At 42.2% G+C, this 20,752-nt stretch overlaps 1 protein-coding gene across 1 annotated transcript in view; it reads right to left on the bottom strand.

Moving 5' to 3' along the window:
- The window catches only part of Pkp2 (plakophilin 2), a 65,477-nt gene extending 57,203 nt beyond the window's left edge, over window positions 1-8,274 (bottom strand). The window contains exon 1 of the mRNA XM_034515543.2: window positions 7,988-8,274. Coding sequence (XP_034371434.1) covers window positions 7,988-8,210 — 223 coding nt within the window. The 5' untranslated portion in view covers window positions 8,211-8,274. The remainder of the gene's footprint in view (window positions 1-7,987) is intronic.
- Window positions 8,275-20,752: the final 12,478 nt, after the last annotated feature.

Here is a 20,752-nt window from a genome sequence, read left to right as displayed (position 1 = left end):
ATGTCAAAATTTCTGCTTTGCATTCAAGCCACAAATGCTGGTGTGCCTTGCATCGAAGCCCCTAGACGATTACGTGAGATTCTCAGACGGCTGTGTCTCAGTGCCCTCACCGCTGACTGAGGGAACGGTTAGCTGTTCCCCTCACTCCCTGGTCCAGTCCACAGCGCAGACAACTAGGAGGCAGGTGCGAAGGCTATGCTGGCACAGGATTGGAGACTGGCAGTATAGACATAGGGTAACACAAAAGGCTTGAGCCTTCAGGGTCTGGAGGAGGTATGTTCCTCCTATCTCCAGAGAAACTTCCTATAGCGTATATACAGGCAAATAACTAGTAATCAGCTGATGAATAAGAAACTAGATGTTTTACTTCCTGTTCTAGTGGTGATGAGACAGACACCATGTCCAAGACAGCTTATAGAAGAAAAAAGCATTTAATTGGAGGCTTTCTTACAGTGTCAGAGGGTGAGTCCGTGATCATCATGGTGAGAAGCATGGTGACAGGCAGGCAGGCAGGTAGGCACTGGAGCACAGCTGAGACTTCTTTATTTATATGATGGAAGCAGAGAGAGACTGGCCTGGTGTGGAAGTTTGACACCTTAAAGCCCACCTCTAATGATAGGCCTCCTCCAACAGGCCACACCTCCTAATCCTTCCCCCAAACACTTCCAACGACTTAGGAACTAAGCATTCAAATATGAGCCCATGGGGGCCATTCTCATTCAAACAACACAGCAGATTTACTGTTTGGTTTGGTTTGCAAAGTAATTTGAGAAGAGTGTGGTGAATAGGCTACTGAGGAGGCTGGGGAAGGAGGAACATTTGAAGTAATGAATTCAAGATAGACAGAACAATATGAGACTGCATTAAAACAACAACATTCCAATAAAAATGACAAAAATTACAGTGTGTTCATTTTACCTTCAAGCAATGGTCTAAAATCAATAAGTTATCTGGCTGCTGCCAACGTCAGCACTGTTTCTATCTGCTGCCCCCACCACCTGAAGTAGTTTTGTGGTGCTTTTTGGAACCGTGGCTATAAAGATTTACTTGGAATCTTAGCTGTCTGATTATTGTGGCTGTATTTTCCTTAAGACTCCAGAGAGAGACGGTGTAGCACTGGGCATGGTGGCATGTGTCTGTAGGTTGAATTGGGAGGATTATTAGAGTCCAGAATTTATAGTTCATCCTGGCTCATTGAGAAAATCTCACTTCACAAGAAAAAAATAATAATCATTGTACAGACATTAATTTGAAGATGGAAGTAGCCATTGCTGAACTGTTCTTAAATTGCCCTTAGGTAAGAGGGAAGGAGTGATGGGCATGGTGGCGTCCAGTAACCCAAGCATTTCTGAGGTTGATGCAAAGACAGGCAGATGTGTGAGTTTGTGACCAATCTGTCTACACAGACTGAGTTCTTAGCCAGCTATCACAAAAGGCTGAAAACAAAAACCACAATCAATTATTTTTTTTTTTAATTGCTGAGCTGGTTGCATTCCTGTGTCAAAAGTCCCAGTTGCTCAGGATGTGGAGCAAGGGTATCTCCTCCAGCTTAGGGGTTGGAGGCCATCCTGCTTTTTTATTTTTAATGAGGAATCTCAACCCATTATATCTCAATTTTTCATTGGCCTGGGCCAACCTTTCTCACTTTACTGAGCAGAACTGCTCTTTTTTTCTTTAAATATTCCTTATATTTAAAGCCAAATGCATTTCCTCAGGAAATTTGCATTTTTATGTTTCTTTCATGCTGAAACCTTCTATGATTCACAATTACCACATTCTTTAACTAGCACTTAAAACCCCCATCTCCAGTATGTGGCAGAAGAGAGGAATAGGGGAAGGCTACCTACAAAGTGACACAACTGAACTGAGTTAGCCAGGCAGAGAGAAAGGAAGGAGGGAGTCGGGGAGGCATGAGAATAACAAGATAAACTGTGTGTGTTTGCTGAGGACGTGGTAGTGACAGGAAAGAATGAGCGTGACAGCTGCAGGCATCACATCACAGAGAATTTGGAATGCCAGGAGGAAAACATTCTATTCCTGTAGATAGCAGCCGAAACTCAAAGGCATTTCAGAAACAACCACAGAGAATTTAGTCTTCACTTAGTAGTTGCATGGTAAACAGAGCAGGGCCAGATCAGAGCAGTGAGAGGCTCTTATCAGAAAGTGGACCTTTCCTCCTCACACAAAGAACTGTATCTCAACTACACTTCTCAGAGTCCTGTAGCAGCACCTGGGAAGTTAAATGTTGATGAGCAGTGTCACTCAGACATCCACAATAGCCTCTGTACACAGATTAGGTCAGCGCCATCCCGCAGGTTGCTGGTCTATGCATCTCTGCAGTGAGGTCAGCAGTCGTGGACCTCCTCAGGCGTCACCCTCCTCTGTGTTTCTGGGTACATGGTGAAGAAAGGAAACTGCTTTCTACAAAATGTAGAGAACTCTCACTAAGGAATCAGAAAAACTGACATTGTTTGTCGGGGGTGATTCTACATTTGGATATGTATTTGTAAATTTCTTATCTGTATGACTTGTATGTATACCTTTAGTCTACCAATCAAGAAAAATGTTCATTTGTTTCTATCCTTCAACTAAAAAAATAAAATAAAATAAAAATAAAAAACCCAGCAATCTGAGGCTGGCTAGATGGCTTAACGGGTAAGAATTGCACAGGCTGTTCTTGCAGAAAACCCAAGTCTGATTACCAATATCCACACAGTAGTTCACAAGTTTCTTAGAGAATCTGATGCCCCCTTTGGCCTCTGTGGGCACTACATGCACGTGGTGCAAGACTTTCATGCATGAAAAACAGTCAGAGCAAAAATAAAAATAAAATAAAAATCTAAAAACTTTTACAATCTTACAAGATTCAGCAAATTGATGTGATCCTAAGTCTAAAGTAACCAGAAAGCTTCAAACACGCAATGTTTTGTCTTTGAAATTCTGGAAATGATAAAATTATAGAATTTGGATATTATTGCTTGGGTCAACTAACATGATTATAGTTAAGCTATATTTCAGTTAGTATGTGCATTCCTCCGATGGTACGGTAATGCTGCAGAGTACTTTTAAGTACTTTTATTTAGGCCTACATACTAAGCTGCCAATCAGATCTCTAAACACTTAAATGTATACTTTCAAGCCCCATATCCAATGTATAAAAGACATACAATAGTTTTTTTTAAAATGTTTCTCTTATAGTCGTTACAGCCTTCCCAATGCTGTGACCCTTTAATACAGTTCTTCATGTATGATGACCACCAACCACAAAGATTATTTCATTGCTACTTTATAACTATGATTTTGCTACTGTTATGAATCATAATATAAATATTTGGTATGCGGGTTGAGAACTGTTGTTCTATTATAAAGGAAACCTTATACACTGTTTATTCTTAATTTAGTGAACTGAAGGGAAGGAGTTACTTTAGCACAAAGATTTAAAAATATATTAATTCATGGTCTATATCCAGTCTTGCTGATGATACTTAGTGTTTCCTTCCCAAAGAGAAGCATGAGACTTGTGTGTAAATACATTTAGATATTTGCACAAAATAGAGGTCTACATTTATCTCAGAATTAAATAATTAATAATTTGAGTACCTTGAAGCTCATCTGAGCAGGAACCAAACACTCTCATTGTAGATCACATTAATCAAATCTGGTGTTCAAGTCACATATTTCTTATTAAGTTCTATATCAATATTAATGTTGAACAATATGAAGATAAAGTAAAACAAGCCTTATTTTGATACGTGAGAAAAAAGTTTTAAAGTCGATATACAAAAGGATACTTGTAAGAGAAGGCACCAACAAGCCACAAATAGCTAGAATAATCAGTTCTAAAGAGTGGCCCTCTGTTCCCATGACAACAGCACACTAGCACAGGACGACTCTGAAGCAGCCAGCTCTTTCCCTTAAGATGACTCCTGCTCTAAAGAACAGCGCTTTTTCAATAATCAAATCCTGGGACCCCTGATTTTTGGTTTCTCACAGTTCTGCTGACTCTGCAGCGAGCGTCCTTACCTCTCTCCCACTCTGCCCTTTACCCACAAAAGGATATGTTCTTCCCACGTGAGAAGTCCTTCATTTTGTTGGTATTCTATTTTGACAGAGTATAATCAGAAGGTTGTAAAAACAGAAAACCCTCACATAAAAAATTTACTTTACCAAATCGGAATGAAAGCCTGCTATGGGATAACATGGAAGTCACTGCACCCTGAGGGCTGAATGACATTCACATTCAGAACAGCATGAGTGCTGTCCTGCTCGCTCGCGCTCGCCAGCCACTGCCTTCTCCCCTCCTGTCTCCTATCTCGGAACTGACTAATCCTCTGGATCTAGAGTGATTCATTTATGTAATACCCTTTAGCAAAGGAGTCTCACACCACCAAGCTTGATGCTATTTTATCTTCAGTTAGTTTAGCATTGGTTTTACATTAAAATTGAATTTCTAGTTTAGTTAAAAATCATTAAAAAGCTTTTATTTTACTTCTCTAAAAGGGCAAGTCTATTACTGGCAACTATAAATGACAATTATGAGATAATTTCTCTTTGTAGCAGCACCTATTAGCTGCCTTTGTCTCACAAACAGGGTTTTATGCTATAGGCTGGTCCTAAACTCACAACCATCCTTCTTTCTGCCCCAGCCACCGCAGTACTGGGATCAAGGCACTAAGCTTGGCGTTTGTTAATGGCACCATTTGAATCCCAAAATAAATGTGTAGTCCTCTTCAGACTCCACTCTAATCCGCAATACTGATAGTAGCCTCGTCAGGAAATCATGCAAGTAACAAGCATGGCTGAAGCTTTTACAGTAGATCTTCAAAGACCTTGTAAAGTGAATTGGAATATAGTTCACTGTGCGTCACAAGCACTACAGACTACAGTTTCTTCCTATTCAGGCACGAGAGAGAGAAAGACAATGTAATGAGTAAAACAGTGCTTTACAGTATAATTTTTGCTATCTTTGCTATCTTTTTTGCCACTTTTAAATGCTTCATTCTGACTTTTGTAAAATTATAAAATTTGATAAAACATATGCATATTTTATAACGCAGCCACACACACCTTTGAACCTAAGAGATAAAACTGACTTTAAAATATTTCAGCAGTTTAAAGTGATACCAAATGTCAGTGAGTGACTTACAGTGAAAACATACGCTATAAGAAAGACACGGAGGATGAACGAGCCTTACAAGGTATTAACCAGAAATCTTTCAGCAGACTATCTGCTGCCTCATCCTTTCTGGTATGTCAACAATCCAGAATTCTCCAGGGCACTGGGGCTAAGGGGAGTGACATCAGGGTCACTCTTTCCAGATCAGCACTGTTTCAGTACTGCTGTGTTTCCACATTACAGACAGGACACAGATATAAGGAAATATAAAAGCAATACAGCCACCAGGAGTCCCAAACACTTTCTAAGTACTTCCATTAAACAGGTGGGAGTCACCTCCTGCCGCTGCTCCAGGGTGTGTGGAGCCAGTTCCCTGTAGCTGACCTCCTTCAGAGTAGGGGTCTGATGACTTCCCCTCCCCTAAGCTGCACTTCTGCGTAGCCTGCCAAAGAGCTCTGTTGTAATCAAAAATAGCTCCTGGCTTTATCCCTTAGTTGGAAGAACCACTCAACTGAACAGAAGCACAGAAGCACCAAGGCTGTGCCCTTGTTTTTCCACGTCAACTCGGCTCTATGAAATATTTCTGCTCACCTCTTCTACAATAACACATCTCCAACTACCTTCTGTGCCCAATCCTAGCAAATTTCTGAGATTTAAAAATCCTAGTTTCAGAGTCTGGGGGTAGGAGTGGGGGTGGGGATGGGGAGCTAATATCACAGTTCCTCCAAACAGATTTTCAAAATTCTCTTTGGCTGAGAGAGCTTATCATTTGAACACTCTGTGGCACTCTTGCTGTTCTCTGGGTACTTATGGCTTTTGATTCAGGAATGCATTTCCTTGGGCTTAAACTTCTTGTTACGAAGCATACCAAATGTGTGTTTAATTCAGCACCTGAATGATGCTCCTTGAAAAAACACATTCAGTAGCAGTGGTTGAATTCACCAATTTTGTGGGGCTCGGACCATCATGCTACAACTGTTGATAGACGTGTGTCTCCCACTTGAAACAGGTCACCTTATCCAGTTCATCCACCTTTTCAATCCCATAGATTCATCCACCTTTTCAATCCCATCAAAGGACATAGTGAAATGGAAATACATGAGATTGGAGATGACAGCTTGCCACACGATAGGTGCTTAGCAAAGCTCTGTGTTCCTTCTGCCCACACTGGACGCCCCCTCCATTTGTTTAGTAGTTGATGCCTGATTGTTCTTCTGGGTTGGCCACCCTGATAGGATAAGGAAGAATCTTTAATATGCACTGTGTTCCCTTAACAGAGAGGCTCTTCAGTTCCAGTTAGCACTGGGCAGGGGCTGTTCACATTGCAGGATGCAATGGCAGAACTAGCCAAACACTGGCCTCAGTCGTCCTGGAGTCCTTAGCCACATTCCTAACCCTAAATTATGGTTTTTCTTCTCACCAGGGAATAAGGCAGGTTTTTGGTTTTTTTCTTGTTTGTTTGGTTTTTGGTTTTTGGTTTTTCGAGACAGGGTTTCTCTGTGTAGCCCTGGCTGTCCTGGAACTCACTCTGTAGACCAGGCTGGCCTCGAACTCAGAAACCCGCCTGCCTCTGCCTCCCAAGTGCTAGGATTAAAGGCATGCGCCACCACCGCCCAGCTAGGCAGTTCTTTCTTGTGCAAACCTTCCCATCCGCTTAGAACCTCCTTAGTTTTACTTAGAGGAAAAGGAGTCCAATCAAACACTTAATGCCATAGATAACGGTAGGTTTAAAACTCCACATTTTGGCTTTTAGAAACCACCTCTGCCACTTTCTATCTGGAATCTTGACTATTGTTTATTTGCTCAGTTTCCTTGTCTCTAAGCTTCGGTCCACAAAAACCCCAGGTGGCTCATGTCTGTAATCCTAGCACATGGGAGGCAGGGACAGGAAGCTTGAGGACAAATCTTAAAATCATACCTATATCTACACATATGGAAAGAGAAATGAAAAAACAATACACAGTTCCTTTTTAAAGATAGTATAAAGTGTGAACCACATAGCCTAATTAGGAACATTATAGGCACTCAGTTTAATGAGCTTAGAATCATTAAACACCTCTTTACTTTTTCAAGTATGCAAACAGCCTCCCAGACTGCTATTTGAAATCCACACGCTGGCACGGAAGCACTATTATTCTTAATGGTAACCACATTTACCAGAGCTTCTGATCTTTCTGATCAACCACAGTTGTCACTAGTCTGCGTGGTGAGAGTTTGATTTTTTTTTTAACTAGGGCGGTTCTGCACCCACGCATCTGATGGTGCCGGGTGCTGGTGTGTGGGTGTGAGGTGGGCAGGCGGGGCTACCTTCAGCCTGGCCAAAGTCTCCTTCCTCCTCCTTATCCTCCACAGGGTGTTGAAGTTGCTCCCAGGCCCAAAGCCGACTTGCTCAATTTGTTCAGTCGCAGATCAAATACTCACAGCAGATACTGAGTGGAGCACTCCTAAGTACATGGGCGAGGTAACCTCAATTTAGAGGACGGAGGAGCTGCAGGGCTTTCAAGGTTTCTTTCTAAAAATATTTATAGAGAGTCGTAAACTCTAAAACATCTAAATCAAAGCTCAAAGCGCCCTTTTCCAGAAAAACAATCTCGCACACAAAAGTCTGCATGAAATTTCAAAGTGCTTTTAGAGTCCCAGGGCGCGAACCCGGAGCGAGCGGTGAAAGGTGGAAACCCAACGAATACTTTAATACAGACAATTGTGTAATTAACATACGAATAAGGTAGACTTGAATCAAAGGTTAGGGAGGAAGCGTTCGAAAGCGACCAACCCCGCGTCAGAAGGGAAGGTGAGCAACAGGTGGGCGGGCGGACACCGGTCCGCACGGCCGAGAGCTACGACAAGCGCGTCGGGTGGGGCTTAACTCACCGCGGACCGCAGAGCTCCGGCCCCGGCGGGCTAGGGTCTGCTGCACCTGCTCCTGGATCCGCTGGCTCCGGGCCGCCGGGTCGCCGCGGCCGCTGCTGCCCGCCAGCCTCAGCCTGGCCTCCGAGGGCAAGGCCAGGCTGGAGCTGTCCAGGTGACCCAGGATCTGCTGGCCCAGCACGGTCCGGATGTAGCCACACTCGGCCAGAGAGCCGGGGACGGCCATCGCGTCGGTGGGGTGACCTGGGAGGGACTGCCAGGACCTGCCCGCAAAGCCGCAGAGGCGTGGGGACCGGCCGCAAACCCCGCCCCGCCCCGCCGCAGGCCCCGCCCCGCCGCTGGCCCCGCCCTACCCCGCAGGGACCCAGGCCCGCAGGGGACAGGGGCGTGGCTCCTGCAAAGCAGGCGCACTCAGATCCGGGCGAGCACATCCTCAGAGGCCCCACGTACACTCGGCTCGCGAAGAATTGTGGGAGGAGCTGCCCTTAGGACAGGTGCAGTGGGAACTTCTCCTTGTGCTGTGAGTAGCACTTCTAGTTAATTAGGGTCAGTTACACTGTTCCAAATGTTCACAGATGATGAAAGATGTATGAAATAAAAGTATTATAAAAGTCTTTTTTTATCCTTAGTACTTCAGGACGCGGAGCTTTTTGCACAGATGGAGCCCCAGAAACATATGTTCCCCCTCAGTGGAAGCCTCTGCTTGCTCTTGCAAATACACAAATTGTCCCCAGTGCGTTCTTGCCCGCCCACTTCCTTCTTAAGGAACATGCCCACACAGAGAAACTCCAGTAAGAGCCCCAGAGAAAAGATGACTTTTAATACGCATGTTAATAGCTCTTCTAACGCTGAGTAAGCCCACTTTATGACAAGTTCCTTGGAGGGGAACTCATGGAAGAGGCCTCTCACTTAACTCTCCCGAAACTTGAGCTTATCATGCTATTAATTATGCTTCAAATGCAGTTGGATACCGAGAACGAGAGCTAAGCTCAACAGAGGGGTCCTTGACTTTAAAGTTAACAACCGATGCTACTCTTCATATACTGGTATTTAGACTTGGGAGAAGAAAAGAAAAGCATCTGTGTTACCAAGTGGTGTCTTTTCCTTTGGTTGCCAGGGTTTGTACCTTTGTCGGAATGGTTAGGGCCACAGCTTCTCTCCTGCCCAGGTCCTAACTATACAACTAACGTACAGCTATGTAGCTTCCTGTTTTGCCTGAGCATCAAGGAGTGAGGAGGAAATAGGGACTAGTCACCTTTTCTGAACGGGCCACTTGGTCAAAGGTCATGAGGCAAGCTCTGGAGGTGGGAGCTATGAGGTCAGCAGAAGCTACTGGGCCTTTTGTCTTTAGGAAAATTGTACCCAAAAGCTCGGCTTGCCGAGTCATGTGCAAATGTGCAATTGTGCTGCTGAGAGCTTACTGAAAACAAGAATGTTACGACGTTAAATTACATCAAATGCCATTGCCAGCCCTTTTTAAGCAAACCTGTCTCCCTTCATCCATTTCCTAGTTCCTCCTGAAAGTTCCAGGTCTGTTGATTTAAAAGATAACTAAGTGCAGCACCTACTTCTGCAGGGCCAGTGCTTACTCACATTCCGGCTTTTGTGCCTGGAGGCCTGTGACTGATAAGGTCCCATTCTGCCTTCCTCAGCGGGAGACTAACAAGGAAATTCTCTTATTTATCTTAGGAAGCATAACTTCACTTTCTGTTTCCTGTCAAATCACTTTTTAAACGTGCTGTTGTAACTGATTATCCTATTATGTAAATGAGGACATCTTGTTATTGGTAGTTGAATGGCTTGATAAAAGCAAAGCAGTTAGAAATTAACTTACAAGTGAAGGAGGATATTCATCTAATGTAGCTTATCCTTTGGCATAGCTAAAGAACACGGCTTCTCTCCTGCCCAGGTCCTAACTATACACTTAATGCACAGCTACGTAGCTTCCTGTTTTACCTGAGCATCAAGGAAGTGAAAAGGAAATCAGGGACTAGTCACCCTTTCTCTACAGGCCACATGGTCGGTCAAAGGTCATGAGGAATGCTCTGGAAGTAGGAACTATGAGAACAGCAGGCCTTGGAAACACCAAGTGGTGGGCCATAAAGCGGTCTATCCTTACACCTCAATTTCCTGTCTGTAAGTGGGAATAATAAATGTACCTACGTATAGTGTTGCCGTGATCACTAAACAAAGAGTTGTACATAAGTGTTCAGCAGCCCTTAGAAGTCCACTCTAGAGTCTCTGACTTTCTTCAAGTCTTTATCATAGATCACCATCTTACTTAAATATTACTTTTTCATACTCATGCATGAGTATTGTTGCACGCGTGTGCGCGCGCACACACACACACACATTCACTGTTTCTCTTTTATTTTAATCACTTGTTCTGGTGATTTGAAACAAAGGGCCCTCATAGAATCACTCATATATCTGGATGTCTGATCTATGGATAAGTGGAACCATTTGGGATGGAGTAGAAGATGCAGCCTTGTTGAAGGAGGTGTGTCACTGGGGGATGGGTTTCTGAGATCTATTTCAAAAGCGCACACCTGACCCAGTTTCTCTCCCCCCTCCCTCCCTCCCCGCTTTCTCTTCCCTCTCTTCTCCCTCCCCCCTCTCCTTCTCTCCCACGCCTCTCTCTGCCTGTACCTTGTGGACCACATGTGAGCTTTTAGCTGGCTCTACCTACCATGGTGATGATGGACTAGCTCTCTGAAACTGTAAGCGACCCCCAAGTGAATGCTTTCTTGCAGCTGTCTTGCTTGTGGCATTTTCTCACAGTAAAAGAATAGTAAGTAGGGCAGATGTACCTCATGTTACTTGTAATGTTACTTGTTCATTACTCCCTTACTGGAATATAAGTTCCATTAAGGTACTGTCCATTGCTGTTCTCCAGGACCAAGGAAGTAGGTTTACATCAGGCACAAGAACTTTTTACAAGGCACATACTAAGTACAAAATTGGTTAGTGTATGTGTTTATGTTTTCAGATTGTGTGTTTCTTGCAGTAACTTGCTATATAAAGTCACATAAACATCAGTGCAACTCATTAGCTCTTTAATCATTAGTGGAGGTAAAAAAAAATTAAAATAAACCAGTATAATGCTTTTAAATTTGAATACTCACAGGAATTCAGTAAAACGGTCTTTTTTGAATTAGGGTAAGCATACAAGCTTCTAAGATGCATCTTTGAAAGCAAGAATCTGCTGCAGGAGCAAGGGCTTACAGACAGGGAGAGGAGGGATGTAGACTGGCACTGAGAGCTGAGCCCTACTGTGGATATTTACCCAACACCGTGCAGGTCCTATCCTATTCTCCTTTCTAAGAAAAGGCTTATTGTTTCCTAAATTGTGAGTAAGCTCTGAGATAACTGTTGCAGGTAGCATCTTCCCAACATGGAACCCAAGCCTGGAAACAGAATTCGGAGAATCCATTATGATATCTGCTTGTTGTGTGAACTGCTATCTTTTACTGTTTCAGTTCAGTTTTGAAAACTAGTCTTTTTTTCTTGACTTTCAATAAAATATGATTTAGTTATGCTAACTAAACAATTTAGAAAGCATATTACATGAACCAGCAATAATTCAATAAGAATTATTCAATATTTATTTATTTATGTCTCTTTCTGTTTACTTTACATCCTAATCACATCTTCCTCCCCCTCTTCTTTTCCCAATTCCTCCCCCTCATCTCCTCCACCCCCATTTTCCAGTGGAGGCCTGCTGTGGATATCAGCCCACCTTGGCATATCAAGTTGCAGTAAGACTAGGCATATCTTCTATTGTGGCTAGGCAAGGCAGTCACAGGGCAGGCAGCAGAGTCAGAGACAACGGTTGCTCCTGCTGTTAGGAGTCTCACATGAAACTGAGCTGTACAACTGTTAGATACGGATAGTGGCCTAGGTCCATTCCATGCATGTTGTCTGTTTGATGGCTCAGTTTCTGTGGGCCACTATGGGCCCAGATTAGTTGCTTCTGTACATTTTCATGTGGTGTTCTTGACCTCAATAGCTGCTTCAATCCTTTTTTCCACAGGATTCCCCAGACTCTAACTAATGTTTGACTGTGGACCTCTGTGTCTGTCTCCATCAGGTACTGGGTGAGCCTCTCAGATGACAATTATGCTAGCCTCCTATCTCCAAGTACAGCAAAATATCATTAATAATGTCAGGGAAGGGCTTTCTCTCATGGCATGGGTCTCAAGCTGGACCAATCATTGGTTGGCCTTTCCCTCGATTTCTGCTTCATCTTTATCCCTGTGTATCTTGTAGGCAGGACAAATTGTGGGTCTCAGGTTTTGTGGCTGGGTTGGCGTCCCAGCACCTCCATTGGAAGTCTTTTCTGGTCATAGGAGATGGCTGAATCTGATTCCATATTCCCACAGGAGTCTTGCTGCGCTCACCCTCATCAATTCCTGAGAGTTTCCATTGTCTGTCCATCTGAGCTTCTCCCACTTGATCCCTCTTCCTACCCTTCACATAACCCAGTTCCCTTCTTCCCTCTACCCTTCATGCCTGTTCTACTTCCCCTTCTCAGTGAGATTCAAGCAACCCCTGTTATGTCCTCCTTGTTACTTAGCTTCTTTGGATCTGTGGATTGTAGCACGGTTATCTTGTAGTTTATGGCTAATAAGAATGTACATGCCATGTGTGTCTTCTGAGTCTGGGTGTGTACATGCCATGTGTGACTTTCTGGGTCTGGGTCGCCTCCCTCAGGATGATCTTTTCCACTTCCATCCACTTGCCTGCAAATTTCATGATGTCATTGTTTTTAGTAGCTGAGTAATATTTCATTTTGTAAATGTACCACATTTTCTGTATCTATTCTTCTGTTGAGGGACAATTAGGCTATTTCCAGTTTCTGGCTATTACAACTAAAGCTGCTATGAATATAGTTGAGCAAGTGCCTTTGTGGTGGTATATGCCCAGGAGCAGGATGACTGGGTGTTTAGGTAGAACTCTTCCCAGTTTTCTGAGAGACCACCAAATTGGTTTCCAAAGTATCTGTACCAGTTTCCACTCCCAGCAGCAGTGAAGGGGTGTTCCCCTAGCTCCACATCCTCACCAGCATGTGCTGTCACTTCAGTTTTTTTTTTTTTTATTTTGGCCATTCTGACGGTATAAGTTGGAATCTCGGATTTATATTTCCCTGATGACTATCTTTAAGTGCTTCTCGGCTATTCGAGATTCTTCTATTGACAATTCTCCATTTAGGTCTGTAGCCCATTTTGTAATTGGGTTATGTGGTTTGTTGGTGTCTAATTTCTTAGGTTATGTATTTTTGATATTAGCCCTCTGCTGTCCCTCAACTTGCTTTTGATCAATGGTGTTTCATCACAGCAATAACCCCAACTAAGACAAGGACCAAACATTCATGGCCTACGGGAAAGCCTCATTCCTTTCCAGACACTTTCTGAGAATCAAGACTATTAACTTAGTTTTCAGTGACATTCTCTGGCCTCCCTCATACCTTATCTAGAGGTTCACATCATCAGCTGTGACCTTGAAGGTTTCCTCAGGAATCACCCTGCCTTGGGAACCCTGTGGAAACAGTAGCTTCAGACTTTACAATGATATAATTGTGTTTTAATTATATTGTGGTTATATAACAATGTAATTAGTATAAAGTCCATGAAGTGTGACTCTTAGATAAACCACATTAGCTGTCTAATATCTTCTTTTTTCTTAGTACCTTTTTTCTTTCATTATTAAAATATATAGTAAAATATATTTATATATTTTCAAACTTTTCTTTTTATTACATTTATTTATTTATTTATTTATTTATTTATTTAGACATATGCATGAATCCTTGTGGTGGTCTGAATGAGAATGGGCCCTATAAGCCATTACATTTGAATGCTTGATACCCGATTAGTGGAAATGTTTGGGAAGGACTGTGAGATTTAGCTTCATTAGAGGAGATGTGCCCCTGAGGGTGGGCTTTGAGATTTAAAAATCCCACACCATTTCCAGTTAGATCTCTTGAGGATGTTATCTCAATATGTAAGTTCCCAGCTACTGCTCCAGCACCATGCCTGCTACCTGTTGCCATCCTCCCTGCCATGATAGTCATAGACTACCCTCAGAAACGATGGGCTCCAATTAAATGCTTTATTTTATAAGCTTCCCTGGTTATGTTATTTATCTCTTTGATAGAAAACAGAAAAGAAACCAAGACAATCCTAACTTCTTAAAAGCACCCACTATTGTACTTCACTCTGTGATGCTGATAACCTCACCTCAGGGAATGATGGTCTTTTCCTTTGCACTGTGTTACTAGTTTGCCTTTTCTCTTTATAAGGATATAATCTTTTCAATTCTGTAGTCTCACTAGATAAGAAAGAGGCTTCTGTAACTTTCAAGGCTGTCCTGGTTAGTTTCTGTCAATTTGATACAAACTAGAGTCATCTGGGAATCGCTACTGAAAAAAAATGCTCCCATCAGATTAGCTTATCATCAATTTTATACAGCAGTTTCTTTATTAATGAGTGATGGGGGAAGGACCTAGCCACTGTGGGGTGCCATTCCTGGACAGATAGATCATAGCTGAATGAGTCTGAGGAGCAAGCTGTAGAAAGCACAAGGTCCCTATAGTCACAGATAAGCACTGGGAAAACCAGGAATCTTAAACATGTTCAACATGCAGGGTTGTCTTTTCAATGGAAGAGGTGCATAACTTGTTTTCTTCCAGGAAGACTGGGAATGGAGGTGGTTCCTGGTGACCTGTGGTGCCTATGGGGTCAGGCCACATGTGATGCCCCTAGAGTCTTCCTCCCTCGACCTTTATATTGAACATTGCTTCCCAATCAGTAGAGCCCATCCTTATGGGAGATGTCTCATGTACTTCACAATGGAGCAGAGCCTAGATAACCTCGGTGCTGTCTGTCAGGCCAGGGCACACCTGAATTCTCAGTCATACTCCTTACACTCTTATCTTGAGCATTATCTCTCAGTCTGTAGTATTCACTTTTATGGAAGAGATTATATGTACTTTGCAAAGAGTTTTGATGTAGTCATGCCTTGAGCTGGTGTTACACACACACACACACACACACACACACACACACACACAGGAGGCATGCCAGGAAGCAGCATTTCTCTGTTGTCTCCAAGTCTCTACCTTGAATTCCTGCCCTGGCTTCCACTGATACACTATAATAAGGAAGTGTACACCAGATAAATCTTTTCTACCCTAAGTTTATCACAGCTATAGAAAAACAAATTATGACAAAGGCTGAAACAGATTTATGTGTTCTTATGTCAAAGCAATAACCTAGCTGCTGTTTCTATCAGTGTCTTTAAACTTTGCACTGTCTTATTCAGAGTGAGGGTGTCCCAAGAGATGTCTGCAGGGAAGGACAGGCACTAGAGTTTTAGAAAATATCCTATGCCCCAGTGGCTACATGGATGGGTTCATGCCATCTGATCCAGGAAAAGGACTTCAGTTATCCCAGACGTGGTGCTTTGAATTAGGATGATCCCATAAGCTCATATATTTAAATACTTGCTGTTCAGTTGGTGGAACTGTTTGAGAAGGATTGGGACTATGTCACCAGGGGCAGGTTTAATGTTTCAAAATACACCATTTCTATGTCTCTTTCTCTGCTTTATGGTTGTGTCTCAAAATATTAACTGCGAGCTATTCCTTTGCTGCACCATAATGGAGTCTATCCTTCTGAAACAATAAACCCCAAATAAGCTATTTCTTCTATAAGTTGTCTTGGTCATAGTGTTTTATCATAGTAATAGAAAAATAACTAAGACACCATGTTTATACTAGACAGACTGGTGGTGTCTCTCCAGGTTGTGAGAATCCCAAGTCATATTCTTTCTTCTTTTAGATATACAATTAAGCACAGAGAATATAGCTTGGTCTCACTACAAATTAGAAAATAAAAAGTTCTGACCTGGGGTTGAGCTCAGTAGGTAAGAACATTGCCTGTTCTTCTACAGGTCAAGTCCGAGCACATGATAGCTTACTAACATTTATAACTCTAATTGCAGGAGACCTGACACACTCTTCTGGACAGCAGGCATACAAATAGTACACAGATGTACATGCAAGAAAAGTGTTCATACACACAAAATAAAAAATTAAAACGTTTAAAGAACTTTAACTTGAGGTGTCACTGAGGCAGGCATTTCCCCTCTGCTGTTTTGTAACACAGAAATCTCAAGTCTACATGATAAGCCTCTGCTTTTTCTCTTGATATCACTGAGCCTTTCTTATATTTCAAGTAGATAGAGGTGTAAGCTTTATACTTCATGGGTCTTTATAATCTGGTTGCACCTTGATCTAGCTTAACTGAGTCACCTCTATTCATTGTAATTATTTTCATGTAATTGTGGTTTTGTGTCAATTGTGGTTTCTTGTATTCTAAGAAAAAAACTGAGTAACAAAATGTGTGACTATTTCAGTTTTATACATTTGTCAAAAATGCCACTCCTCCCATCCCCTATTTCCCTACTGTATGTGAATATCTCTGTTGTATGCAAATGTCTCTGCTGTATGTAAATGTCTCTGCTGTATGCAAATGTCTCTGCTGTATGCAAATGTCTTTGCTGTATGCAAATGTCTCCAATGTATGCAAATGTCTCCACTGTATGCAAATATCTCTGTTGCATGCAAATGTCTCTGTTGTATGCAATTGTCTCTGTTGTATGCAAATGTCTCTGTTGTATGCAAATGTCTCTGCTGTATGCAAATGTATCTGTTGCATGCAACTGTCTTTGTTGTATGCAATTGTCTTTATTGTATGCAACTGTCTAATTTTCCCACTTCCACTTTAATCTCTCATGAGTTCCTCCCTTAATTTTTTTTCTTCTCATGGGTACTTTTGCAGTAACTTGGCCTCTAATGACATATACTTTTACCTACAAACACATTTCTAACAATTAGAATCTAAGATGTATATAGGACAGAGAACATACGGTATGTATCATTTTGAGACTTGCCTAATACCTAGTATGTTCATACTTCCAATCACTTTCCTGCAAATTTCATTTTTTTAACAAGTAAATAAAATTCCACTGCACTTACATACATGCACATTCTCGTTATCAGTTCATCTATTGATGGATGAGCCATGCATTAGTTACTTTTCTATTGCTGTGATAAAACACCAACGAAGACCACTTATATAAGAAAGCATTTAATTGGGCTCTTGGTTCCAGATGATTAGAGTCCATGATGGCAGCAGGGAAACCTGAGTTCACGTTTCGAACCACAAGCAAGAAGCCAAGAGCATACCAGGAATGGTATGAGTCTTTTTCTCTTAGTTCAGGTTTTAGGGCTGTGAAGAGACACCATGACCATAGCAACTCTTATAAAGGGAAACATTTATTTAGGGCTTGCTTATAGTTTCAGAGGTTTATTCATTAGGGTGAGAAGCATGCAGGCAGATATGGTGCTGGACCAGAAGGTGAGAGCTTTATATCTTGATCTGCAGGCAGCAAGGAGGAGACTATCTACCATATTGGTATACCTTGAGCATATATGATCTCAAAGCCCTGCCTCCATAGTAAGACAGTTCTTATAACAAGGCACACCTCTTCCAAAAAGGCCACACCTCCTAATAGTGACACTGCCTATGGCCAAGCATAAAAAGTCATGAATCTATGAAGGCCATGCCTATTCAAACTACCACACTTTTGAAACATTGAAGCCTACCTCCAGTGACACACCTCCAACAAGGCCACACCTCTTAATCCTTCCCAAACAATTCTGTCAACTAGGTCCTGTGGGGCCATTCTTATTGATATTATCACAGCTTATTCCATGTCTTTGCTATTGTGAAAAGAACAGCAACAGACACTGACTGGTGTCCAAGAATCTATGAAGTAGCATGCAGACTCTTTTTGATATAAACCCAAGAGTGGTATAAGTGGATCTCTTAGTTATGGTTTCTGTTCCTGTAATAAAGATGAGGACCAAAAGCCATTTGGGGAAGAAAAGCTTTATTTCATCTTATACACCTATCACTGAGGGAAGCAAAAGCATGAACTCAATGCAGAAACCTGAAGGCAATAGGTGCTGCTCACTGGCTTGCTCCTCATATCCTGCTCCACCCTTTTTCTTATACCATGGGGACCACCTGCCCAGGGGTTAAACCATTCATTGCAGTGTGCTGGGTCTTCCCACATCAAACACTCATTAATCATTAATCAAGAAAAGGCACTAGACTTGCCTATGAGCATTTCTTGTTGGAGGCATTTTTTTAAATTGATGTTTCTCTTCTATGATAATTCTAGCTTCCAAAATAATACCAAATCCTGTCAACCCAACAGAAAAATTAGTCAGGACACTGGATCATGTGGTAGTTCTATTGTTAGTTTTTGAGGAAGCACAATAAAGGTTTCCCCCATGGTTCTATCAATCTACACCTCCACCAGCAGCAGATAAGGCTCTGCTTTCACTATATCCTCTCCATCATTTGCTGTCATTTTTTTTCTTGACAGTGTGTTGGGAGCATAGCACACAGGTCCTGTGCCCACAGACCTTTAGAGAAACCAGGAATATTAAGCATGGGGAAAGATGTGAGAAAGCTGGGACTTGGAAGTGGTGAACAGCCTGGTGACCCACAATATCTGTTGAGCCATATCAAGCTTCTACAAGCAGAACTGGAGGTGACTTGTAATCTAAATGACATTTACAGCCAGGACCTCCCCAAGCTCCCTCAACCAGGACCAGAGATACCTAATAGTCTAAATGACCCTTACATATATAGTCAGAGCTCCCCCAAGCTCCCACAACCAGGAGCAGAGGTGGCTAATAGCCCAAATGACCTCTGTGCTGTCTGTACCTTGAAGACCAGGCCAGAGCCTTCCCTAGGCCCTTATGCTACACAGGTAGCCAATCTTTAGAACCCTCTTCTTAGAGGAAATGACATGGATACTGAGTCAAATTTTGATGTAATTATGTACCAGGATGTTACTATGTACCCCTGCTTATGTACCAGGGATTGTATTACACCAGGAAAAAATTTCCCAAATTGTACTATGTTTAAATTTGTTGAGAATAAACTACCAGATCAGACTCTTTAAAAGTCTTAATCCAGGTTGATGATGTCAATCTGAACCAATTTTCAGTCTCATATCTTTGCTATTTGCTGCCTGAACACTTGCTAAGACCCCCTTGTGGGCTAGTTTTCCTTCAGTTTGACACTAGCTAGAATCATATATGTCTTAGTTTGTGTTTTATTACTGTGAGGAGACACCATGACCACGGAAACTCTTATAAAGGAAAATGTTTAATTGAGACTGACTTAGAGTTTCAGAGCTCTAGTCCATTATTATCATAGCGGGAAGCATGGCAGATGCACAAGACGTGGTGCTGGAGAAGTAGTTGAGAGTTCTCTATCTTGGGGCAGCCAGCAGAAGGAGACTATGTGCCATACTGGGTATAGCTTAAGCATAGAAGACCTCAAAGACCACTCCCACAGTGACACACTTCCTCCAACAAGGCCACACCTCTCAATAATGCCATTTCCTATAGGCCAAACATTCACAAACAAGTCTGTAGGGGCCATATTTATTCAAACCACCACAATTTGGAGGGAAACCTCAGTTAAGAGAGTGACCCCAAATAACTGGCCTGGTAATAAGCCTGTGGGGCATTTTCTTGATTGATGTTTGGTGCGGGAAGGCTCAGGTGACTGTGAGCAGTGACATCCCTCAGCTGGTGGTCCTAGGTAATACAAGAAAATAGATGGAGAAAGCCACAAAGAAAAAGCAAGCCAGCAAACTGCACTCTTCCGTGGCCTCTGTCTCATTTCCTACCTCCAAGCTTCTGTGCTGGGTTCTATCAGTGATGGGATTATAAGTTATAAAGCAAAACCAAACAAACACAAGGAAAAGTGTTGGAGTGTTGTTTGTGCACCCTGTGAAGATGTCTCTCTGTCCTTCCTTGACTGCCTAAGGCATCTTCTGATTGATTAAATAAACAGCTAAGTAGCCTAAGCTGAGCAGAAGAGGATAAGGCCCTTGAGAGTAAGAGATGCTCTCAGACAGAAGGAGAGGGATCTCCATCAGGACTTGAATGAAAAAGGCCAGGCCAGCAGAGTTGAGTTAGAACCGCTCAGAACTGGCCCAGAAACAGTGTACTCATAAAATAAATGAATAAATTAAAAAAGAAACAGTAGAGAGATTTAAAAAGAAAGTGTTTTCCATATTAAAAACATTATAGAAGAGAGTATTTACATCATCTTTTTAATGATTAAAATTTTATGTTTCTTTTTTTTTTTTTTTAAAGAGAGATCACAATAAAACAGACTTAGAGAAGGAAAAGGCTGAAAAATCAAATGCGTGTGTGGAGGTGATAGAAAAGATACTGAAAACTGATTCAGAAGAAAAGCACTTCAGAGGAATCCAATCTACGTCGCCACCTTGTGACCAGGTTGCAGAATGATAGCCTATTAAATTCCTAGATAGATACATGTATGAGCTGGATATTAGCCCTCTATCAGATGTGGGATTGGTAAAGATCTTTTCCCAACCTGTTGGTTGCCATTTTGTCCTATTGACAGTGTCCTTTGCCTTACAGAAGTTTTGCAATTGTATGAGGTACCATTTGTCAATTCTTGATCTTAGAGCATAATCCATTGGTGTTCTGTTCAGGAATTTTTTTTCCTGTGCCCATGTGTTTGAGGCTTTCCCCCACTTTCTCTTCTCTTAGATTCAGTGTGTCTAGTTTTATGTGGAGGTTCTTGATCCACTTGGACGTCAGCTTTGTACAAGGGGATAAGAATGGATTAATTTGTATTCTTCTCT

This window comes from Arvicanthis niloticus, chromosome 12 (genome assembly GCF_011762505.2).
Source record: "Arvicanthis niloticus isolate mArvNil1 chromosome 12, mArvNil1.pat.X, whole genome shotgun sequence".
Taxonomy (NCBI): Eukaryota; Metazoa; Chordata; class Mammalia; order Rodentia; family Muridae; genus Arvicanthis; species Arvicanthis niloticus.
The sequence above is the reverse complement of the archived record's forward strand: the minus strand, read 5'-3'. Positions and strand labels throughout refer to the sequence as shown.